The 22,155-nt window shown below is 40.6% G+C and overlaps 1 protein-coding gene across 2 annotated transcripts in view; it reads left to right on the plus strand.

Moving 5' to 3' along the window:
• Positions 1-962: 962 nt before the first annotated feature.
• Positions 963-22,155, plus strand: part of CPEB4 (cytoplasmic polyadenylation element binding protein 4) — a 45,506-nt gene continuing 24,313 nt past the window's right edge. The window contains exons 1-2 of one of the 2 annotated variants that reach the window (XM_049829253.1): positions 963-4,040; positions 14,149-14,230. In XM_049829253.1, coding sequence (XP_049685210.1) covers positions 2,919-4,040; positions 14,149-14,230 — 1,204 coding nt within the window. In that variant the 5' untranslated portion in view covers positions 963-2,918. The remainder of the gene's footprint in view (positions 4,041-14,148; positions 14,231-22,155) is intronic. The other variant, XM_049829254.1, reaches the window with a different exon arrangement.

Consider the following 22,155-nt stretch of genomic DNA (forward strand, 5'->3'; position numbering starts at 1 on the left):
TCCCTGAAAAACTCCAAATTTACTGCCCATTTATTCGCTTCTATCTGTTTGTATCTTTCACTGATTAGTTTTTTGCCTTTTTTAAAACCAATGTAACCCAAGTTATTTGGGAAAGCCTTTAAAATACCTAAGTGAGTCGGAGTTTGAAGAGACTTTTGGATAGACAATCTTGGAAAACTCCTAAAGTTTTTCACAGATTTTTAATATGACTGTCATTGTACCCGGGTTCCATGTTTCAAGAGCTAAAAAGCTGGAAGTCAGTTATTGTGGTACTCTCTCCACATAAGTTCCCCTCCAAACATTTTGTTGCGTTATTTTGCTGACTTTTCCATTTCATGAGCGAGGTGGCTCCACAGGCCTGCGCCGTTTAGGGAAGGGCAAGGTTCGCTCGAGGGGCCTCGGCCCTTTTGTGCCAGAGGGCGTTACACACGGGCAAGCGTTCCGGGTGGGATTTGGGGTTTAGATATTAGCCCTGGCGTTACAATTTGATGTTTAGATATTAGCCCCGACGCTACAGCCGGGAACGCCGGCTGATGGACACCGGCTTGGGCTGCCCGCACCCAGCCCGGCCCCTCAGGGCCCGGCCCTGCGCCGAGCACGACGACCTGCCCTCCACAAAGATGGCCGCTCGCGGCGGGAACCGCCGCTCCTCAGTCCAAGATGGTCGCCCCGCCGGCATCCGTCTACCCTTCTGCCCATACTTAGGATGGCCACCAAGCACCGGGCGACGTGCCCGAACCAAAGGTGGCCGCCGCAGCCGGGGGTGGGGCGGGGGTGGTGGTGGTGGTGGTGGTCCCTGCCCTTACCAAAGATGGCGGCGCCAAGCGGCCGGCGGCGGGGCGGGGCGAAGCGGGGCGGGGCGGGGCCTCCGCCCGAGGAGCCGGGCCCGGGGGCGGGGCGGGGGCGCGCCCGGCGCCGAACCGGAAGTGCCGCGCTGCCTCCTCCAGCTGGTTGTCATTTCGTGCGGCAGCTCGGTCCTGAGGAGACGGGGCTCGGCAGCGGCCGGGTGGGGAGGAGGGAGGCACCGGCTGCGGCACCGAGGCAGGAAGCGGCGGCCGCTGGGGGGGTGGGGGGAGGGGAAGGAGACAGGAAAAAAAAAAAAAAAAAGAAAAAGAAGCAAAACAAGGCGGCGGCGGCAGCAGCAGCAGCGGCAGCAGCAGCAGCGGCGGCGGAGGCTCCGCGCGGAGGACTCGTCGCGGCCAGGCTCGCCGGCTACCGAAGCGCCTCCCGACTCCCCGGAGCCGGTGTGGCGGCAGCCCTCCCCCCCCGTCTCGCTCTCGCCCGCGGAGCCTCCCCCGCCCCCTTCCACCTCCCGGCAGCAGCGTCCCCCGCGGCGACCCTCCCGGTGCCCGGCCGGTTTACATGAGGGGGAAGGAAGCCCGCCTGGAGCCCAGAAGACGCGCAGCAGGGGAAGGACTGCTCCGAGGAGCCGCCGCCGGACCCCGCGCCCCGGTTAGTCCGCCGGGCCCCCCCTCCGCTGCGCCCAGCGGCCGAGACCCTGTCCCGTAATCTCCGGGCGATTTGGGAGAACCGGTTAAACACCTTCCATGGGGGAGAGAGGAGCCCGGCCCCCCGCCGCCTGCACCTTCCCCTCCCTGCCGGAGGCAGCTCCTCTCCTGAGGTAAAAAAAAAAAAAAAAAAAAAAAAAAAAAAAATCCCTCCTGCCTTCCCCGACACCAGGAGTCTTGCGAGGGAGGGGGGACACCGCGGGGGGCACCCCACAGAGACCCGGGGCCTGGCGAGCCGAGCCTGCCCGCGCCGCCCGCCCCTGCCCCGCTGGATGCCGAGTCCCTGAGGAGGAGAACCACGTACGGGCACATCCAGAGGCGGCCTTCCAGCCGGGGGCTCGCTCGGCTGCAGGGAACCCGCGTATCTGGGTGGAAGGAGGCGAGCCCCGCATCAGAAAGCACCCTCCCAGCAGCAGGAGAGCAAGAAAATCTCCTTCCCCTTCCTCCTGCACAACTCGCTGTCCCCTCCCTTCCCTGTTCCCGAACGCTGAATGCTGATTCCTGAGATGAAAATCTTCCTCTTCGGACAGCCAGGACTCGTATGAAGGACACGCAAATTCTGGATCGTAAATACGAAGCGAGTCTGGCGAGCTCAGAAACCCAGCCCAAAAGGAGCAGCATCAAGAATCCACCCTTCTCCTGCACAACTCACTCCCCACCCAACACACATAGAATACTAATTTCCTGAGATAAGATCTTACCCCTTTAAACAACCACACACACGCATACACACACGCACGCACAGAGTGTATATTATTACTAAATAGAATAGGTTAAACCTAGCAGCACGGGAAAAAGCCTCTTCTGCAACTCACTCCCCCTTTTCACCCTTCTGAATGCTGAGATTCTGAGGTAAATTTTTCCCTTACCCACAGCAAAGACTCTTTTTGAACAGGACACAAATATATATTAGATTATAGAGATGTATTAAATTATTCCAGATTTAAATCTATTTTTTGCTGCCAAGGGGTCGGGGGACCAGACGTCATTGTATTTTTTTTTTTCTTCCCTCCTAACTCATTTATGGGCGAGTCAAGGCTGCTGAGGAGGAAAAAAACAGGATAGTTAGAATCTCTTTATCCTTATTCCCCAGAAGCTTTTTCTCTCATTGCTGTGCATTTCCTTTAGAAAAAGGAAACCTTATTTTGTGAACCAAAGATTTATTTTTCCTTTCTTCCTGGCCAAAGGAAGGAAGCGGACACAAATTGACACGTTTAAAGAGTTGAAGAGATCTATCTTTTGCAAAAAACAAACGTCTTTATCCAAATCTGAAATAAATAGTGTGGAGGGAGAAACTGGAATATCTAGCTAAAACCAGGATACTTACTAATCTTGCCTCAGAAGAGGACAAGGTAAACACTAAACATCAACTTGTTCTTACAGGGAGGATTCAAACCCTAACTATAATAAATGGGGGATTACGGGTTTGGAGTGTTAGTGCAAAACAACACTGGAAATAAGTCAGCTTTTCCAGTCAGATTTCATCCACATCTGCAGCCTCCACACCATCATCAAAATGCAACCCCTAGCCCTGCTGCTTTTATAAATAATAACACAGCTGCCAATGGCAGTAGTGCTGGGTCAGCTTGGCTCTTTCCTGCTCCAGCTGCCCATAATATTCAGGATGAGATTCTGGGGTCAGAAAAATCTAAAACTCAGCAACAGGAAAAGCAAGAGTCCCTAGAAAAACAGCAGCTTTCCCCTGGTCAAAGTCAGGAAGCAGGCATGCTCTCTGAACCCGAGAAAGCTAAAACTGAAGAAAATCAGGGTGATAATTCTTCAGAGAACGGCAATGGAAAGGAGAAAATAAGAATAGAATCGCCGGTGTTAACAGGATTTGATTATCAAGAGGCTTCGGGGCTAGGTACTTCGACGCAGCCCTTGACATCCACTGCATCTTCTCTGACTGGTTTTAGTAACTGGTCTGCAGCTATAGCTCCTTCTTCTTCTACAATAATCAATGAAGATGCAAGTTTTTTTCACCAGGGAGGGGTTCCTACTGCTTCAGCTAATAATGGTGCTCTGCTGTTTCAGAATTTTCCACATCACGTCAGCCCTGGCTTTGGTGGTAGCTTTTCCCCCCAAATTGGACCCCTCTCTCAACACCACCCTCATCACCCCCATTTTCAGCATCATCACAATCAGCATCAGCAACAGAGGAGGTCTCCTGCAAGTCCTCATCCACCTCCATTCACACATAGAAATGCTGCTTTTAATCAATTGCCTCATTTGGCTAATAATCTTAACAAGCCACCTTCTCCATGGAGCAGCTACCAAAGTCCATCGCCTACACCATCTTCATGGAGCCCCGGTGGCGGTGGATATGGCGGGTGGGGTGGGTCCCAAGGTCGAGACCACCGCAGGGGACTGAACGGAGGGATAACACCCTTGAACTCCATCTCGCCCTTAAAGAAGAATTTTGCAAGTAATCATATCCAGTTGCAGAAATATGCTCGACCCAGCTCAGCCTTTGCTCCAAAGTCGTGGATGGAAGACAGTTTGAATAGAGCTGACAACATTTTTCCTTTCCAGGTGAGCATACTCTGTTATATCCATAAGAAAAATAGCACGTAAGTGCATTAAAATGCTCTAGAAAGGGTCGGGTGTTTGAACAGTACAGTCTGATTGTGAGACTTCTGTGCTTGCAACTAAAAAAAAAAATATATATATGGCTAACTTGAAATATCATAGTGTGAATTACGCTCCAACCTGTGAACCATGTTGTGGGTTGGTGCTTTTTTTTTTTTTTTAATAGTGGTGGCCATATAAATATCTGTTGCCCATCAGACATCTGTACTGGCCAGTTTCCTTCAGCTTAATACTTACATGCATTCAGAAATAGCTGATGAACAAATTTAGTTACAAGTAGCAAGTATATCTACAAAAAGGAGTAAGGAAAAAAGTGCTGCCTGATGAAGTATGAAAGATCTGAGGCCTTCTAAAGTATTCAAGAATGTACCACATCTGAGAAAAAAGTATTAAGTGATTGTATTTTGTTCTATAGTATCATACAAACTTGTAGTGCAACATAATTATAGCATTTTTTTTGGAAACTTTGATTTTTTTTAATTTTTTTTTTTTTTTTTCACATGATGGTAATCAATGCAGTTTGCTTTCCTGAGTAATGACAGCAAATTTTGGTTACAGGCCACTAAATCATCACCAAAAATAGATCTGGATGAGTGTCAGTTGGTGGTCTCCTATATTTTATTATCGTCTTATCCTGGCAGGAGGCAGGTTGTCTGGCAGTTCAACCTCTCCTTCTAGGATGACTTTTCATGGATTTGAGAAGAACTGTATGATGTTGGACCTAATTTGCAGTAAAAATTAAAACAGAAGTACTCTTCGTCTGACCACTAGTTAAATCTAGCTTTTATGTGTATGTGCCTTTTGTAAACTCCTTTAGGGTGAATCCAAAAAACCCAAGAGTTCTTTTACTTGTAAAGGGTTGTTTTTCAGGATCTTCAAATGAGGGCAAAAGTAAAAATTTCAAAATGATTGCAGTATTTCTAGCCCTGCTGTAAGAACCAGGGTGACCTACTTTAAAATAATTTGAAAGATCTGTAGATAAAGACTGTGCAATATGTCTCATGTTATAAACCACCCTAAAGAAACAAATATATTTAATAATGACTTTGTGGATTCAGACACAGGAACAGTTCAGTTCTTCGTAAACTGTTCAGTTTCTGTTTGGTTTGCAGGGCCTGCCTATGTAGCCTTCTGACAACAGAGCAGCTGCTGGCAATAACTTTCCATTAGAGACGTTTTTTCTACTGCAGAGCTACTAGCTGGTTCAATATCAGGTAGAGCCCTTGTAAATTTAGAATGCATAGTAATAATTGATTTTAATGTCAGGATTTGTAATTAATATAATGAACCTGTGTCCAGCATACCAAATTTATACACTGAAGCCATTAGAAAAAGGGACACAGCTGGAGTCGGTCTTTTTTCAGCCTCACTGCAGCGAGACTTGGCTCACAGTTTAATTCATTCTGTACCCTGACACATAGCTGATGTTCAGAGTGACAGAATGAGATCAAGTGTGTCCTTGCTGCTGTGTGTAAGGCCCAAATATATACACAGTGATAGAAACGTGCTTGGTTTGACATCAAGGAAATTTCAGGAAATTGGCAAAGTCAACCTTGACTTCTGGGTTGTGTTCCAAACATAAAATAATCAGACACACGTATTTTGATCATGGTAAAGAAATAATTTTTGTGTAGCGTGTTGGTATCTGTTTACATAAACACTAAGGTGAAGCTGTACATGTCAAGACCAAGTCTGACACTCCTTCATGCCAAGAAAAGGAAAGTGTTGGAGTGAAGTGCTTTCCAGTCTGTTACTATCACTTCTGTGAAGAAAAGGGCAGGGCAGCAAAACAGGACTTCAGCACTGCAGACCTAGAAAGATGCTGATTAATTTTGAAGCCATCTTGGACAACTGCTTTTTGTAACTTTTTTTTGTATAAAATTGTTAGGTCCTTTGGCCACTCCGTCATTTGTGTGTTGAAAGCATACTGAATTTTTGAATGGCTGGAAACAAATGATGTAAAATTTGACCTTTGATGTCTTTTTATTTTTTCTTGACTATGCTGATTGTGTGCCTGACAAAGCAGAAATAAGGAGTTTTGCTTATTGTATATTTGTGTTCATGCATATATATATGAAGTATGCTTGATGATGCAATCGTGTACTGGACAAGGCTATTTTGTTACTGGAATCTTCTTAGATTCCTGTTTAGGAAATAATTGAAAGCTGTCTTTGCTGCAGCAACATAATGGAGCAATTTGATACAACTATCCCTTTCATTTAATATTTATGTTTTGCTGCTTAAATCATTAAGAAGTGTTGCTACAATCTAGTGAAAATTAGTTTCTTTAGAAGGCAAGTTGTAAACAAGCAGTTGCAAATATTTGGAGGTCACTTTCTTTTTTCTCAAAGGTTGTCTCTACTCCAAAGCTTGGTGAAACACAGAAGTCTATGTTTTGATGGAAATCTTAGGGTAACCAAGTGTAAGTGCTCTAAGGAGAGGACAACATTGCATAATGTCCCTATAAGCCACTAATGCGAGCTACTGCTGACTTCAAATATTTCTGCCCATGGCCCTTAGATGCTTGCGATGAAGTGGGCATTCCAAATGGTGCAGATGAAAGGAAAATACTGCTGTGATCTGTCTGATAATCTTGCAATTTGATGATTGCTTGCTTGGTATTGAGAGCTGCATGCAAAACATTGTGCTTTTTGTTCTAAGTGGTTTTGATTTGGAATTCTGTCTCATAACATTTCAGAAGTAGCATGTCTGTAGGAACCTTTTGTTGCAGAGATGGAACTGGAAGAAAGGTTGGAGAAGACTGTTACAAGATCTGTTAATGAAATTAAGTTTTGATATTGTGCTTTAGCCACTGGGCAGGCTTCCCCCTTCAAAGATCTTTTCAAAAGAGAAAAGCCATTGTTCTTTGTGCGTTCATTTGAAAAGGAAATGGTCTCCAAATGAAAAAATGGTTCCTGAATTTAAAAAAAAAAAAAAAAAAAAAAAAAAAAGTCTCTTGGACATAACAGCCTTCCCTGAGAATTAATAAATGAAAATGCTTTGACTGTGACTACTGCATCTTACAAAGTTACTGATTTTTTAAAAATAATTCTTTCTACTTCTCTCCCAGCAGCACTGACAAACTAATTTTTCAGTAATTGCATTTTATTGCAGCATTGCCTTCAAGATTGTTTTGGCTTTCCTTTTGCTATGTACTTGCACTTCCTCATGAGAGTGGAACATCCTGCCTGTTATGCAATGCATAAATCTTGCTTTGATAGGCATTTCCAGGTTTCCAGATCTCATCTTCAAATGTATGATGATGTTTTTTAAATTGGTCTTTGAAGGCACAAGCAAGTTAAGCAATAGTGTTCAGCTTTCTGTAAAAATGCTTAAAAATAATTTGTGTTTCTTCCTGGAATCAGGCTTGAAAATAACTGCCCGTTTCAAAGAATTTTGTACATGAGAGCAGTTCATTATATCCACTTGTTCAAAATGTTTTTTCCTTTCTTCTACAGTGGCTAGTTTCCAGGTATATAACCCCTTCCAAATCCATTGAGGGTCTGTGCCAGAGAGACTTTCTCTTCCCCTGGGAAGATATGGAATGTTTGAGAAAACACATACGTGATTACAGAATGTGTTTTAATTCTGAGCTATACGTCATGATTTGTTTGCTCATAGAAATGTGTTGATTTAATACGTGCGTTAAACAAATTCATGGAGAACTGGAATTAAAAAACAACCTCTTGAATGCATATGCCAGGCTTTCCTCTTGAAGGAATTTTGCAAATACATTTCTTTACCATGCCTCTTTATTTTAACATTTGTCCTTTGTTTTTGAGGAATCTTTTTATAAATCATGATGGCTGGTTGCATAAAATGAGGCTACTTGTTTTGCAGAATTTTATTTTTATTCTAGCAACAGCAATTATTCCAAGAAATTTCAAGCTATCATTTTAAAATAGAATAAATACTTGAAGTTGGATTTTTCTATAACTACATCAGCTGTGTAGTAATTAGTGTTTTGTATGCAGTTCCCCACAGCTACTGATCTGTGGAATTAGAAGCACTCTAATGTGGTATGACATGCACAAGTTAAGTACTGTGGAAGTTAACACTGTTCTTGTTTTATAAACTTACTACTGACGTTAATACTTCAGCTTTGGCCCTCCTGTGCGTTTTTGACCTCAGGGTTTCTTTTTAAAGAGAGCTTTTGTTAGAAGCTATTTGAATTATGTTTGTATTTTCCTAAGATTAAAAGGAGTGCTCTTATTAAGCATTTTGCTTTGAAAATTGCATACTTAGCAGCCCAGCATAAAGACTGAGAACACAAGATATTGTGGAAAATAATTTCTGGAAGATACATAAAAAAACTTAATATGTAGCTAAAATAGAATCAGACAAGTTACTGGAAATTTTTATAAAGGTCTGTAATTTCTAACACTTAAAAAAAAAAAAAAAAAGTTCAAGTTTGACTAAGCCAGAAGTGCTCCCTCCCAAAAAAACTCCTATGTTATGCATCACTTAACTTTTCCAGCCTTTTCTTATTGTTCCCTGGTGAAGCTATAAAAGATGATCAGGGCAGCACACAGCAACATCCTTTCAGGAAAAACCTGTTTATTCAAAGCCTTTAATTCACTGAATTCTGGACTGGGAGCTGGAATACAGCATTTGCAGGGTGGTGGGAAGGAGGAGAAGCTTACCCAGAAGCATAATCAAGTCCAAATATGCTTTGCAATTAAAAGAAAAATGTGGAAATTTTAGTACCTACAATACTACCTCTCCCCTACACACTTACTTTGCCTGAGACACAAGGCCTTTGGATTGTGGGAAATACGTACAAGCTTTCAGAAAGTTTCAGGTTTCCTGTGCTATAATGAGGGTAACAAATGTAATTTTGAGTTTTCTAATTTTCACAAGTATTCTGGTTTGACAAAGATTTAAATATGTAAAATGAGCCCCAGTTTTACAACTACACCTACTCCATAAATACTGCTTAATCACCTTCAATAAATTGCTTAACACAATGGCATACTTTGCATTATTATTAATGCCTCGGTCTTCAGAATCATATTTTCTAAGATTAGGTACAGCCTTAGCTACCAGCAAGTGCTTGTACTTTGCCAGGCTTTACTTTTTGTACAGTTTGGATTTTTAGCATTAAGAGGCCCATCGTGGGAAGCACTGAATAGAAACTGTCAGGTTCTGGAATCTTAATTTTTCAGGTGATGATAATGCTGTGATTAAATATAATGAATGTATACTTTAATAGTTAAGTTAGGTGTACATTTTTCTGATGTGCAAGAGAATTTACGTATGGGATTTTTAAGTGTAAAGTATAATCTTCCTGTGCATGAAAAATTAATGTTTAATTTCTTTTGCATAGAAGGATGTCCTAGTATATATCATACTTGCTTAGTACCAAGTGACTTTCTTTTTGGAATGAAATGTCTTTGGGCTTTGAAAAATAAAATTGGAATAGGAATTAGAATTTAGTGATTTCCTGTTTACAAGTGGCTCCATTTTTTACAACACCTCTAAACATAAACTAAACTGTCTGGGTGCTAGTGGGGAAACCACTGTAGTCACAGAGGTGCAGTGGTTTCCCCATGCTGTATGAATGCAATGACAAAGTTGTGACGTGAAGTCCTGAGTTCTACTCTTTATGCTTTAACAATGAGATTACATTATTATGAGCACTCTACATACTTACAAATGATTTCTAGATAGTACGAGAATCAGAATAATTGTATTTTTCTGTAGACAGAGCTGGCCAGTGTATAGTTCAAAACTGTTGTGTTTGCTATTGTAGACTATTTACAGTCTTGATAGCTCTCTCTTAACCATATCTGCTAGCTGTCACCTCTTGTGCTTATTCAAAATTATATTTAATGAATGTCTTTTGAAATGTTGGCTGACATTTTAAACATAGTGAGGTATTAAGACTGCAGGTTGATTTTTTTTTTTTTTTTTTTTTTTTTAATTTTTTTAATGGCCTTGTGGTCGACCTGATGTCTTTCTGCCTCAGTTCTGTTTCCTAAGGATAAATATGTGTGTGCCCTTTGAGCCCTCTGATAAAGCAAAATTTTAGATGCCCTAAACAAACTTGTGTAAAGCCAAGTTCTTGTGATCAACCTGGGTAAATAGTATCAGGCTGTAGTTAACTTAGTTACTGAAGTATACATACTCTGCTTTATTCCAGGGTAGTCATTACCCCTATATTTTTTCTTTATAAATAAATAAATAAATAAAAATGTATACAGTAAGCAATGCAGCTCTATGGAAGGCACTGTGACTTTGTGAATTGATCCATTAAAAACACCGCATTGTTATTAATTCACTCTACATGAAGTCTTTTGAAGAAAACATCACTTTTTTGCTAAGTATGGTGTGGCTTATGTGCTTTATAACTCATAACTAACATGTACCTGAGAATAGCTCACACTTAGTTACCAGTTAATCATCAATATCTTGACTGTTACAGCTTTTTCGGTGTTACGGAATTAAATGTATAGTTACATATTTCTTCAGCGATATGGCCATTACCACTAACCTGTCATCAGTCTTTATTTTTATGTTAGGTATCTAATACATATATGTATTTCAGGTATAATATGTGTTTCTGATAAAATGTGCTGTCCATCTTGGAAGTTAAGACTGGCAAAATTTGTGCTACTGTTTTCAAAGCAGTCTCACTATAAAAGGCCTTTAAATTGTATACAAATTCTAAAAAACTGCCCATGGTGACTTTCTGTAGTAGTGTCGACCCTTTCAGTATCAGGACAAGTAGTCAACTGAATTAGTGGAGTTCTTTTATAATAAGCACTGTGCAAACCTCTGAACCAGTTGAGCATGGCATTTTGGCTGGTCTTCATTTAGGACGTACATGACTGACATCTTTTCATTGGATAGATGTATACAGGTTTACTTATATGGCAAGTTCTTGAACTATTCTGCATTTCCAGAGAGGTGGACTGCTGCATTAATTTCAGGAATATATCCAAATTCAAAGTAACAATAGTAGTGGCTCTTAGTGTTGTGCTCAACATGGTTTGTTATCTTCTAATTGATAAGCAGAGATATGGAGGAGCAAACTGTTTCAAACAACCCACAAATAAGACTGATCTTCCCAAGGGTGTTGAGGCTGGGGCAATTCAGCACCACAAATTGGCAATGATGATTAGATAGCCTGGGAGCACAGAGACCTTTTGTTGGAAAGAGGCAAGAAATAGATAGTAACATATCCGCATTTTGAGGGTGCTGTAGCCTATGGCGGTCTCCTCCATTGCTATGACAAGTTCCTGGAACCACTGGAGAGTGTGAGTATGAATGTGGGCCACATTTTAGCCAGTCTTCCTTTTTATGTGATTGCTAATAGCTGCGGGTAGGAATATGACCAGTTAGTCTTTTGTATCGGTGCGCAGGGTTGTGTTTTAAAGTTTTTGCAGTATGATTAGAAGCTTATGGACCTTATACTACAAAAGTGACAGCTAGCTGGTTCACTCAGAAGGGGAAAACTATAAACTCCTCCCCACAAAAAGCTTCTATTGGAGAAGGTGGTGTCCCCCTCAGCTAACCAGCTCAATTCCATTTTTTTTCTCAAATGTTTAAATTTTCTGTTCTCAACATTAAAAACTTAGCATTGCAGCAAACCCCTCTGTTCCTTACTATAGCTCAACCCAACATAAAACAGACATTTGAGAGACAAGAGACTATCTTTGGGCTCACGTACTCCAGCTCAAACACAGCGCAATAAACTAGAAATTACTCAGCCTGGGTTTCTTCCTTCATGTCGCCCAGACAACTGAAAGCTTAAGTGCCACAAATTCAACAAAGACTTGGAACTACTGAGGTTCTACATTTTGTGAAATAAGAATTTTGTAGCTGTTCATGGGTTGAACTTGAGGTTAATTCCATGCAGAGAAACACAATACACTATGAAAGCCAGAATGAAAGAATGAGTAGCTACTGAGGGTTGTCAGGTTTTCAGAAAATGCTCCACCTGTATTTTAGGCTATTTTTGCCATGTTGTGAGGACTGCTGAAAATGTAGATTGTCTTCTGGCATCCCTTCCTGAGTTACGCAGCTGTTGGATCCCAATGGGTCCACGATGCAGACCCAAGGACTTTTACTCAATCCTGCTAAGGTATTTTAGTTTAACTAAAAATAAACATTTGAAATAGTTATGAACTAGTAATGTAGAAACCAAAACAATAAACTAAATACTAATAAGAAAGGAAGAAACCAGTAAGAAGTGTGTGAAAGGAAAACAAAGAATTTAAGAATTTAAATGCTTGTGATAGTTTCTCTAAGGTGCCTCAATAACCTTGTAATATAAATAACCAAGGAAATAAATACTGTGGAGAGACAGGGCAGCGCCATGCTTTTTATAGCAAATTTGATATTGGGCTAGACTAATAAAGCAAATGGTTCCAAACTCTGATCTTTCTAATGCTATTTGAAATGCAGCACATCCGGGTAGAAGTACTTCACCCGCTCTGTGTCAGTAATAAACTGTTCTGAGGAGAGGAAAAATACCAGAATATTTCATTGAAAAATAGTATTTTGTAGTGGTCAGAATGTAACTTATAAACTTGGAAATGGATCAGGATTCTAGGAGCTAGTGGATTCCTGCTCTTAAAACAGCATTAGGTGTTTAAAGTCCAAGATGACTGATCATTGTCTAATACAAAGAATGCCTCTTGCAACACTGCAATCAATACTGCTTTAGCATTTCATCACTGGAAGTAAAGGACATTATAACTTGATACACATCAGTCTTTGTGCAATACTGTTTTTTACTTCACCACTGGTTTTAAAACTTAACAAAGCTAGATCTGTGTGCTTTGGAGAAATGTCAGCTTCACAGCTAGAGTTAGGGACAAAAAATATATATTCACTGCTATAATAACAATAGTTGTAGAGAAGCAGTTTAGAACAAATGTCTGTCTTGAATTGCTCACATTTTGCTTTCTTATTTGAACAGATGCTTTCCGTGCTTGATGTGAGTTCAGAGGTGAATCTCTTAGAACATGAATGAAATAAAATCTTTAGAACTGATGTTAAAGTTCTTTTTGAACACAGAAAAATTAAATTCAAGGTGGATTAATATAATTGTACAAAATTTTATCGAGGTGTTTCTACAAATGTCAAAATGTATGTCATACATAGATAGCATGGATAGGTGAATAGTTTTGGGAATGAGAGTGATTTTTTTGCCTCCATTAGTGACCTTTTATGATACTGTAAAGATTTCAAAGTTTACATATAATTTCAGCTATTTTGAATTTGCTAATTAAAATAATGCAGTGCCAGGATATTTTATGTTGTCTTATGCTAACGAGGCATCAGATTTGTATGACGTGGAATTTAATGGTTTAGTTGGGAAAGTCTGAACCGTACACGTTTTAAATTATGGCTTTGGTTAATATGAAGGAGAAATATTTGGTAAGTATACTTCAAATGGCTTGAGATAATGAAACAGTAAGGTACATGAGACATCTTGCCTCCCATTTGTTGAGTCTTCCTTCAATTCTAGTAATGCCTGCAATACCAATCTTGAGAAGTCAGAATTAAAAATCAGAGCTAGGTTGTCACCTAGTAAACCAGACTATTTGGAACACTACCACTTGTATGGAATACTTTATAGTTATGCAGAATTTGAACTGACTGTGCAGGATTAGATTATTTAAGTTGTTGGGGGCAGTAGTTAAGGTGAAGGAAATTCTATATGTTTCTGGAATTAGATTGTCTTAAATTCAGGCTGAAATACCTATTTTATGATTTCTTCTTGCAATTCTGTCCCCCAGGATATGATCTTTACTTCTTAACTGTGAAATTATTTTTAACAAAGTTTAACTGTATAGCGTCGAATACAAACTAAATATTGAATTGGGGTTCTTAAATGATTGGTTATGATAACTATCGATCAGATTCATATTTAAGAATATTCTGGGTTTTAATATTCCCATATCAGACTAACTTTAGTGGTGTATGCATTTTTGCTTAGTTCTGCTGTAGTAATGTAGAACAAAACTGAAGTTTTTGTTTCAGATGGTCTCGTTTAACACTGTGTGTTGCCTAAACGGGCTTTGTTTGTATTTGCTTGCAGGATCGCACAAGGACTTTTGACATGCATTCACTGGAGAACTCGCTAATTGACATAATGAGAGCTGAAAATGATTCACTGAAAGGTAAATTTAGAAAGAGACTATTTCCTGCAGTAAATAATTGGGAAGACATGCCTACTTAGAATAAGAAACTTCAGTTTGGGTTAGGAAAAGTAAAGTTACGTTGTGCACCTAATGCATGTCGGTCAGCTCGGGAAGGCCTCCTTTTTTCAGTTGTCTCTAGATGAAGCTATTGGAACACATGAGCACTTGAGAGTGTTTCGTCTTTATACAAAACAATGTGAAACACAAACATAAGCTGATCTTTTGTGTAAGTTGCCAGTGTTGTTTTTAATAGATACAATGTGTGTAGCCTGTAAAAATGATCAACTTCAGGAATCTTGCGGAGCTCAGTGAGACGTAACATTTTGCTTAATAGTGTTTTACTGCTGAAGTCACAGTTCTTTCTGTCTTGGGGAAGAATGAGGTTTAACTGTGTCATTTTGAGAAGAACACTGAGTATTTAATCATGATTTTTTTTTAGTTCTTTACCTCTCTTTTTATTGCTGCCTTGAATTGCAGAATTCTTTGTACCGTTAGGAAAGGAAAAGGGGGTTGGACTGACTTGCAGTTAGGATTTATCCTTTTTTTTTTTTTTTTTTTTCCCAAAGGTGATCTTTCTTTGAAAACACCTCAACTTACAAAATATCCAAAGCGTTGTCTACATATTTTATCTAAACCTGAATAGAAACTGCTTATGGTATACAATTCAGAAGTCTAGTTTCTTATTATTGTTCTGCATAATGAGTAATCTATTTCAGTTCGATGGTTACTTGTGTAAGTAAAAGTAGTCCAGCTCTTACTTATGCTCATTACCTAAGCATTCAATTTTGTTACCAGTCATGAGAACACTAAAAAACCACAAACCTGCATTTGTGGTTTCTGAAAGTGAATTTCTTTCGATATCAAGGCTTGTGGTGTTAAAGAAATTTGGCTTGTTTTCATAGTGATTCTTGCTCAGAAGACCAACCTTTGATAAACTGGCAATAACTTGAATGTGTTGCATTCACTGTGGTCTGAAATGCAGCTTGCGTTTCACATCTCCAGTACTGTGCAGCAATTCAGGGTGGTGAGAAACACCAAGAAATACACTTTCCTGTTGAAATTACAAGGGAGCTTGATGTAGATAAAAGTAATACCAAATGAATTAAACCCCCAAAACGCATTCCCCCCTTATGTAATGGAGGCCCAGCTTTTATTAATGACAAGTAGTAATAGCTTTCATTTGTTTGTTTTATATGCTGTCTGGCAGCATCCTATGCCCCCAGCATTGTGTATTGAACCAAGAATTGGGTGCCCTTCCTTGACTGCAGCACCAGGGATTTGCCCTGAGACCTTCTATTCAACTGTCAGGCAGGCCTAACCCAAGTTTTAGCTGCTGAAATCTGGCAAGATAACAACCCAAGGTGACATGGCTGTAGAACAAATAAAATTTCCCTTTATATTTGAATTTAACAAATTCAGGTTCATATGTATTTATATTCAGCAACTAAAGAAGGGTACTGCTGTAACAGCGGTATGATTTTTAGTTTAAATGCTTTGAAAAGATTCTTTGCGATTGAAATGTTTGGGGTTTTTTGAGTGCTTAGCATGTTTTAAGAATGATAGAATAAGTGTGTCAGCAAAGAATATGTGTAGTTCTGATACACGTTAATTCCTGCTTGAGCTTGACTGTTAATCCCCTCTCTGCAGAGTCATCTATGGCTTGTCTAAAATTTTTGTGTGTGTTGTATCATACTGATCAAAACACAGTAATATCAATCAAGTATTGTTCTGGGAATTACTTCTTAAGATTTTTATAAATTTTCTGTTTCATGGTTAATAGTTATAAAACCGTAAACAAAAAGCCTCAAAACTGAGATGAAAAATTTAAGTGATCTTATGTGAAACACTCATTATGAAGTCTCATTTTTCAAGGATTTCCTCAGCAAAAACATTATTTGCTTATAGTGAAATATGCAGCACACTGAATTTGACTGCTGCTTGTCTGGCGTAGCATACAGTAACTTAGTTGCTGTAATATACTTAGGAACGGATCTTTATTCAAACTATCGTCTACCATGTTGTGGTAAAGCTGCAGTGATAGTCTGTAAGTAGGGCGGGATTTGTAAGAAGAGGAAATACCTTTCGTTAAACCAACTGATACAGCTGGAAAAAAATTGTAACTTGCTGGTACAAAACATATTTCAAGTGAAGTCTGAAGAAGGGCTCGTGATTACAAGCCTGTTGTGGGTTTTTTCCCATCTGTATGAGTTGGTGTATGATTATTTCTTAACACAGAGTCTGTCTCCTGTTTTCACTTTTCTCTTCTTGCCTTATCTTTATTTAAACTGCTTGAAAGGAATCTTTAAAAACTTTGGATCTAGAAATCTTAAAATTTGACAAATTATGTTTGTCAGTTCAAATCTTCCTTGCCATTTCAAACACCTGCAGTTAAATAAGCAGATCCATAAGAAGTTTTTCATTTTGCATTTTAAACGGATTAATCAGTGCATACAGTGCTTTTAAACTAAAGTTGGATACTCTCAGAAAGGAAAAGCTTCTGGGTTTGAGTCTTTAAAAATAGCCTGGGCAAGACACTAATAAAACATACTGTAGAGAGCAATCTCAGAACGGCATGGAAATAATTTAGATGATCTAATAGGTCTCACTGCTATCTTGTGAGTCTTTGAGAGACTTTAATATTGACTCAATGAGTTCAGTATGTAACACTCACACCACCCCCTTTCATATTGTAATGAATTTCAAGAGAAGGAGGTACTTATGTTAAAATATACTTTCAAAACAACTTAAAGAGTATAGACATGATAATTGATACCAGTCATAGTTTGGAACCTGCTGCCTCTTGGAAATAATTTCTGTCTTTAAATGGTATGTTTAGAGCAGCAGGTTTTGGATCCTGTAATAAAATTGTAACTAGGAATTCTTCAAAATTTAACAAAATCCATTCACAGTGTGTACTTCATGACTGAGGTGGTTATGCTGTGCTAGCCTTGGAGTCGTTTAGGACAGTAATAATTATGTTCTTCGGTTGTCTTGCTATATGAAATAGTGTTTCCTGCTTGAGGTTCAAAGGTGAATCTTAAGTATCATTGATTCAGTACATTCAATATTACCTTTTCATGCTTTTGATAGGCATTTTACCATATTTTCCTTCTTTTTAAGGTATATTTTTATCCCTGCTCAAATCCTCTTCCTTTGCTGAGCAGCTGCCATTTCAATATGTTATTTTTATCCACACGAGTGAGTGTGCTGCATGCTGCATAGCCAATGACAGCCTGCAGAAGCCTTTCCCTGGAGACTAATTGCATCTTCTTTACCATGTATTCGGCCTTCGTGAGCTGAGCCTGGGATCCAGAGACTGATTTTTGAATCTGGGTCTTCCAGATGGCAATTTAAGCATTACTGTAATAGTAGTAGATTGACTAAATATTTCCTTGTTAAGTGACACTGAAATGTCTTTAAATACTTTATAACCACAGACAGTTTTATTACTGAAATATCCCGTGGTTCAGTTCAGAATATAAGGTTATTGCCTGGAAATTATGCAAGGTGAAATGGATTAAAGAAGCAGGCCAGTACATCTGCTTCTAGCACTGCAAAGCATTCCTGTAAAATTTGGGTGCGAATAGCTCAGTATCTGCATGAACGCTACGAGTGTGAAATAGTCTCTAAAGACTTAAACATGCACAAAAAGGAAAGTTTTAGAAGTAGTGTAAGGTCAGAGTATACGTACAGAACTGGGAGAGAGAGCCGAATGGCAGCTCTAAACTTTAGAGATCGAAAGCCAGAATGATGAGAACTGGCACCATTCAGGATTTCTCCAAGCGAGCGGATATACCTATCTGTATTTTTAAAACAATCATCAGCCCCTTAATATTGATCTGAAAAACTATTTCAGATGTGAAGAAAGTAGGTAAACCTTATGAAGTGTTGTTCTTGGATGAAAGGGATCAACATAGTTTTCACAGCATTTTCTGAATATCCGATAAGAAACTGAACTAGTTGTTTCATTTCTAGCTGTATGGATTATGCAACATGTTCATATTAATTGAGTAGAATGGGCCATTTGGTTTCCCGTATGATCCAGAAAATTAATGAGAATCTGGTGAGAATCAGTCCCAACTTTTGCCAAGGCCTGAGTAACAAAGGCTACAATTCTTTTTAGGGAAGTGGTCCTTTATATATGCACAGGACAAAATCTGAGCTATTTTAAAATGTAAAATAATAGCTTTTGAGTTTTTGCTTAAATTTTAAAACCATCTTTGTTTTCATAGCAATGAGGAATGCTTGAGGTTGGTGGCTAAGATCAACCTTCCTTCCCTACTCTTGGTCTGTCCAAAGAGTTACATGATCTAGTTACTGAATTCTGAAAGTCAAAGGCCTCTGGCAAATGTGTACATCTGTACGGATGCTGCAGTCATCTTTGTGCCTCTGCTGCTTCTTGTACGTGAGCGAGCTTTCACAGGGGAACCAAGGTGGTCGTACCTCAGACTCCTGCGAGGAGCGTCAGTGACCGATCTCTTCTGTGTGCCTTGTCTCAGAACAATCCTACCTAAGGATTACTCCTTTGCAACTTTTTAATGTATGCAATTTAGGAGAAAATGCACGAAACCTTTTGCTTCTACTGCACTGGGCTGTAGACAGTTTTTTTTGTAGACGATTAAGGCTTGCCGTAATTGTCTTTGGAAACTGTTGGTGAATTACTTTGTTGAACGTTTCCTACTCAGGATCTTCTTGACTTTTACCTCCTTTGCAGTAACCAGGAAAGGCTAATGGGATTTTCAGACTTGGGTGCATGTTAATTAGGAGGAAAACCAATTGTCTTACTCTCTCAAAATACTGCTGAACTGGGTCTAACAGCAATAAACTACCAACCCACGCTGATGGAGCTGTGATGGGGGAAACGCAGTCCGTGTGCATTTCATTTGAAATCAGCGGCTCCCATTCCTGGTGCAAGCCACTATTTTCAGTCGGTCAGAGTAGAAATACTGTGACTGCTATTAACAAGTAGGGGCATGCTTTTTTTCCAAACGCAGCTAATATTCAAAATTTTGGGGCAATGGTCAGTATTTTAATTTTTTAGTCTTTTGGCATGCTTTTTTTCCCCCAGTTCCTCTCTTGGCAATTGAAGTGTTTGTTTATCCCTACCTTTCCAATATTTGGGGTTTATCAGAGCCGTTGTTTAGAAACAGCCAACAATCTAGTAAGAAAATGGCATCACCTGGGCAACAGTAGGGAACAGAAGTCTTCTGTTAATAAATACTGACACGAGACCATAGACTGGATTCTAACCTTACATAGAAGTAATCCCAACCATACATAATATATGATTTTAGATTCATTGGACGTAATATAATAAACTTCCAGCTTTCTCATTTAAATTGACATACATTTGGTTTTGCGGCTGGAACGAAACGCTTCTTTGTAAGAGATGCTTCATTTGATGAGGCTTAGAAAGGCAAAACCTGATTTGGAAGAAGAAAAAGAATCACGCCTCAAGCTTGCCAAAGGTCCGAGGAGTCGAGCCCGGCTGATACAGGGCGAGACATCAGACCCCCCCCCGCCCCGAATTCCTGCCGTGCGTGTTCCTGACGGTCCTTCCGCGCTGCCGGAGCCGCAGTCGGCAGCCTCACCTGGCACTACCAAATACCCCGACGTGGAGGTGAGCGCCTTTTTCATTTCAGGCGGGGGCGAAGAGAATTACTTTTTTTGTTTTTTTTTTAAAGTGGCAGCCCGCTGAAACATAGATAGAAACACTGGCGTTTAAAAGCCAGCCCGCTCCGCGCGGCCGAGCTCTGGTTTAGAGGGGGCCCTCCGAGAGGAGGGGGTGTAGCGACCCCCCCGCGGTCGTTGCCTGCGTGGACTCTGCCGAACGCCGCCTCGGTGCCCCTTGGGCGGCGGTTCCGGGAGCGGCCGGCCCCGCGCGACCTGCGCCGGCGGGGAGGGGTTCGGCGCCCTGAGGTACCGCTGCTCGCCCCGGCGGTGGGTCGGCGCCCTGAGGTACCGCTGCTCGCCCCGGCGGTGGGTTGGCGCCGTGAGGTACCGCTGCTCGCCCCGGGGGTGGGTCGGCGCTGTGAGGTACCGCTGCTCGCCCCGGGGGTGGGTCGGGCAGGGCTGTGCTCGGCGGTGGGCCGCGGCGGGCACTGCTCCGGAACTGTGGCCGAACCTCTGCTGTGTTTTCAGGCTGGTGCGAGCTGACGGGACTTCTGGTGCAGGTGGTGGTGGCGTGTGGGGGAATATCGTAGAGCGTTACCTTCAGTGGCAGGTTCCAGTGACTTTGGAGCGTGCTCTTCTTGGAGCTCTGCTTTAAAGGTCACCGTCTGTGGTGTTCTTCCTGAGGGCAGTTTGAAGCCTGCGTGCTCCTTTCGGTTTGTGTAATACCGGTATTAAGCAACAATGGAGACTTTTAATATGGCTGTATTCTTAAAGACACAAGCAGGCCTCTCTCTGCCCCCCTGCCCACCCCTATAACTGAGGCTTCTGAGTCCTCACCAACAAAACCCACAGGCCCGTCAGCAGTGCAGGTGCACGGGGCGTGGGTTATTTGTGCAGCAAGAGGAAGAACATGGGTGTATACAGGGTATTTTTGACACTTAAAGCTTTGAAACTAGACTGGTTGCTAGGTTATCGAATGATTGCCTGGTTTTGTGGCACTGTATAAGAAAACGCAGTCAATTTAAAAAAAGGTTTTTAATTTATAGCGGTCTGGAATTGGCAGCGTGTAGGCAGATGTAAATGGAACGAGAATTTGCCTGTTCTTTGGACTGGAACACAGGTTGCCCTGAGGCAAAGGTAGAGTGTAACTTAGGTTAAGACTTTTGAGATTATTATTTTTTTTCCTGGTTATTCCTTGACTTTGGCACCTCAGTCTTCTGTTATCAACTGTAAAAAGCCAAGTCCCATTTATACTACCTCAGAAAACATTGTGCATTACCTAATAAATAATATAAACCATTTGTATCCGCGTACACTGATGTACGTGGTTTAAAACATAAAGCGGTAGTTAAGTTACTGCTGGCTGTTTTACTGTTTGCTGCAAATTCTCTTATTATGATGAAAACTGCAAAAATCCCAGGACAGGGATGCACCATTTAAGATGGTATAGTAAACGTTTTGCAATCATCTGGAATAATTTGGGAAATTATAGCACAGTCCAAGTTATGTACTGAAATATAGTAGTTTAGTATTTGTTTTCAATGGTGGAAAACATCAGTTGGAAGAGGTGAATTACTGTTGACAGTGAATTAATTCCCTTGGATTTATTGATAATCTTAATTTTAAGTGTGTGGCAAGTAGTTTGTAGGTTATGGTACTAATCAGAGTTTGGGGAATTTTTCAAAATGTTGACATTTATGTGTCTTTGGAACTGCATTCAGTACTTGAGTTTGACTAATGTTAAATATAGTACTGGAAGAAAATAAGGCAAGAAAACAGATGCTGTTGATTACCTATACTGGTACTAATTTTACACAAGAATTACCGAGTAGTTTAAACTCTCTGATAATACCTGCTTTTTTATAGAAATACAGGTCTTGATAATGCAGATGTCAAACAACTAGATGTTTATACTTGACTACTGCAAGATTTTGAGGTAGGGTATTTAATTCAGCTGAGGAAGAGCAACACCTTGATTTATGCTATCTGTCTAAAATGGAGCCACTGAGCAATAAGCTAGAGGGTATTAATGTAATCACCCTTTGAGGCCAGGAAATTCCTTCCCCTGCCACCACAGAGCAGTACAAATATCCCAGGGTTTTCTGATCCTGGTCCAACTTTGAAATCAGTGTTAGGATTCCTGTTAACTTCATTGGAGTATGAGACCTACCTTTTTTTTTTGTCAAATCTTGAAACATTTCACATATGCCCCTTGCCATGCAATCCCATCTCTAGAGTCTGTATGGAAAATTAAATGCCTTTCATGCTCCTTAGACAAGATATTTCCTAGG

Source organism: Accipiter gentilis, chromosome 26, assembly GCF_929443795.1.
Source record: "Accipiter gentilis chromosome 26, bAccGen1.1, whole genome shotgun sequence".
In the NCBI taxonomy this organism is placed as follows: domain Eukaryota; kingdom Metazoa; phylum Chordata; class Aves; order Accipitriformes; family Accipitridae; genus Astur; species Astur gentilis.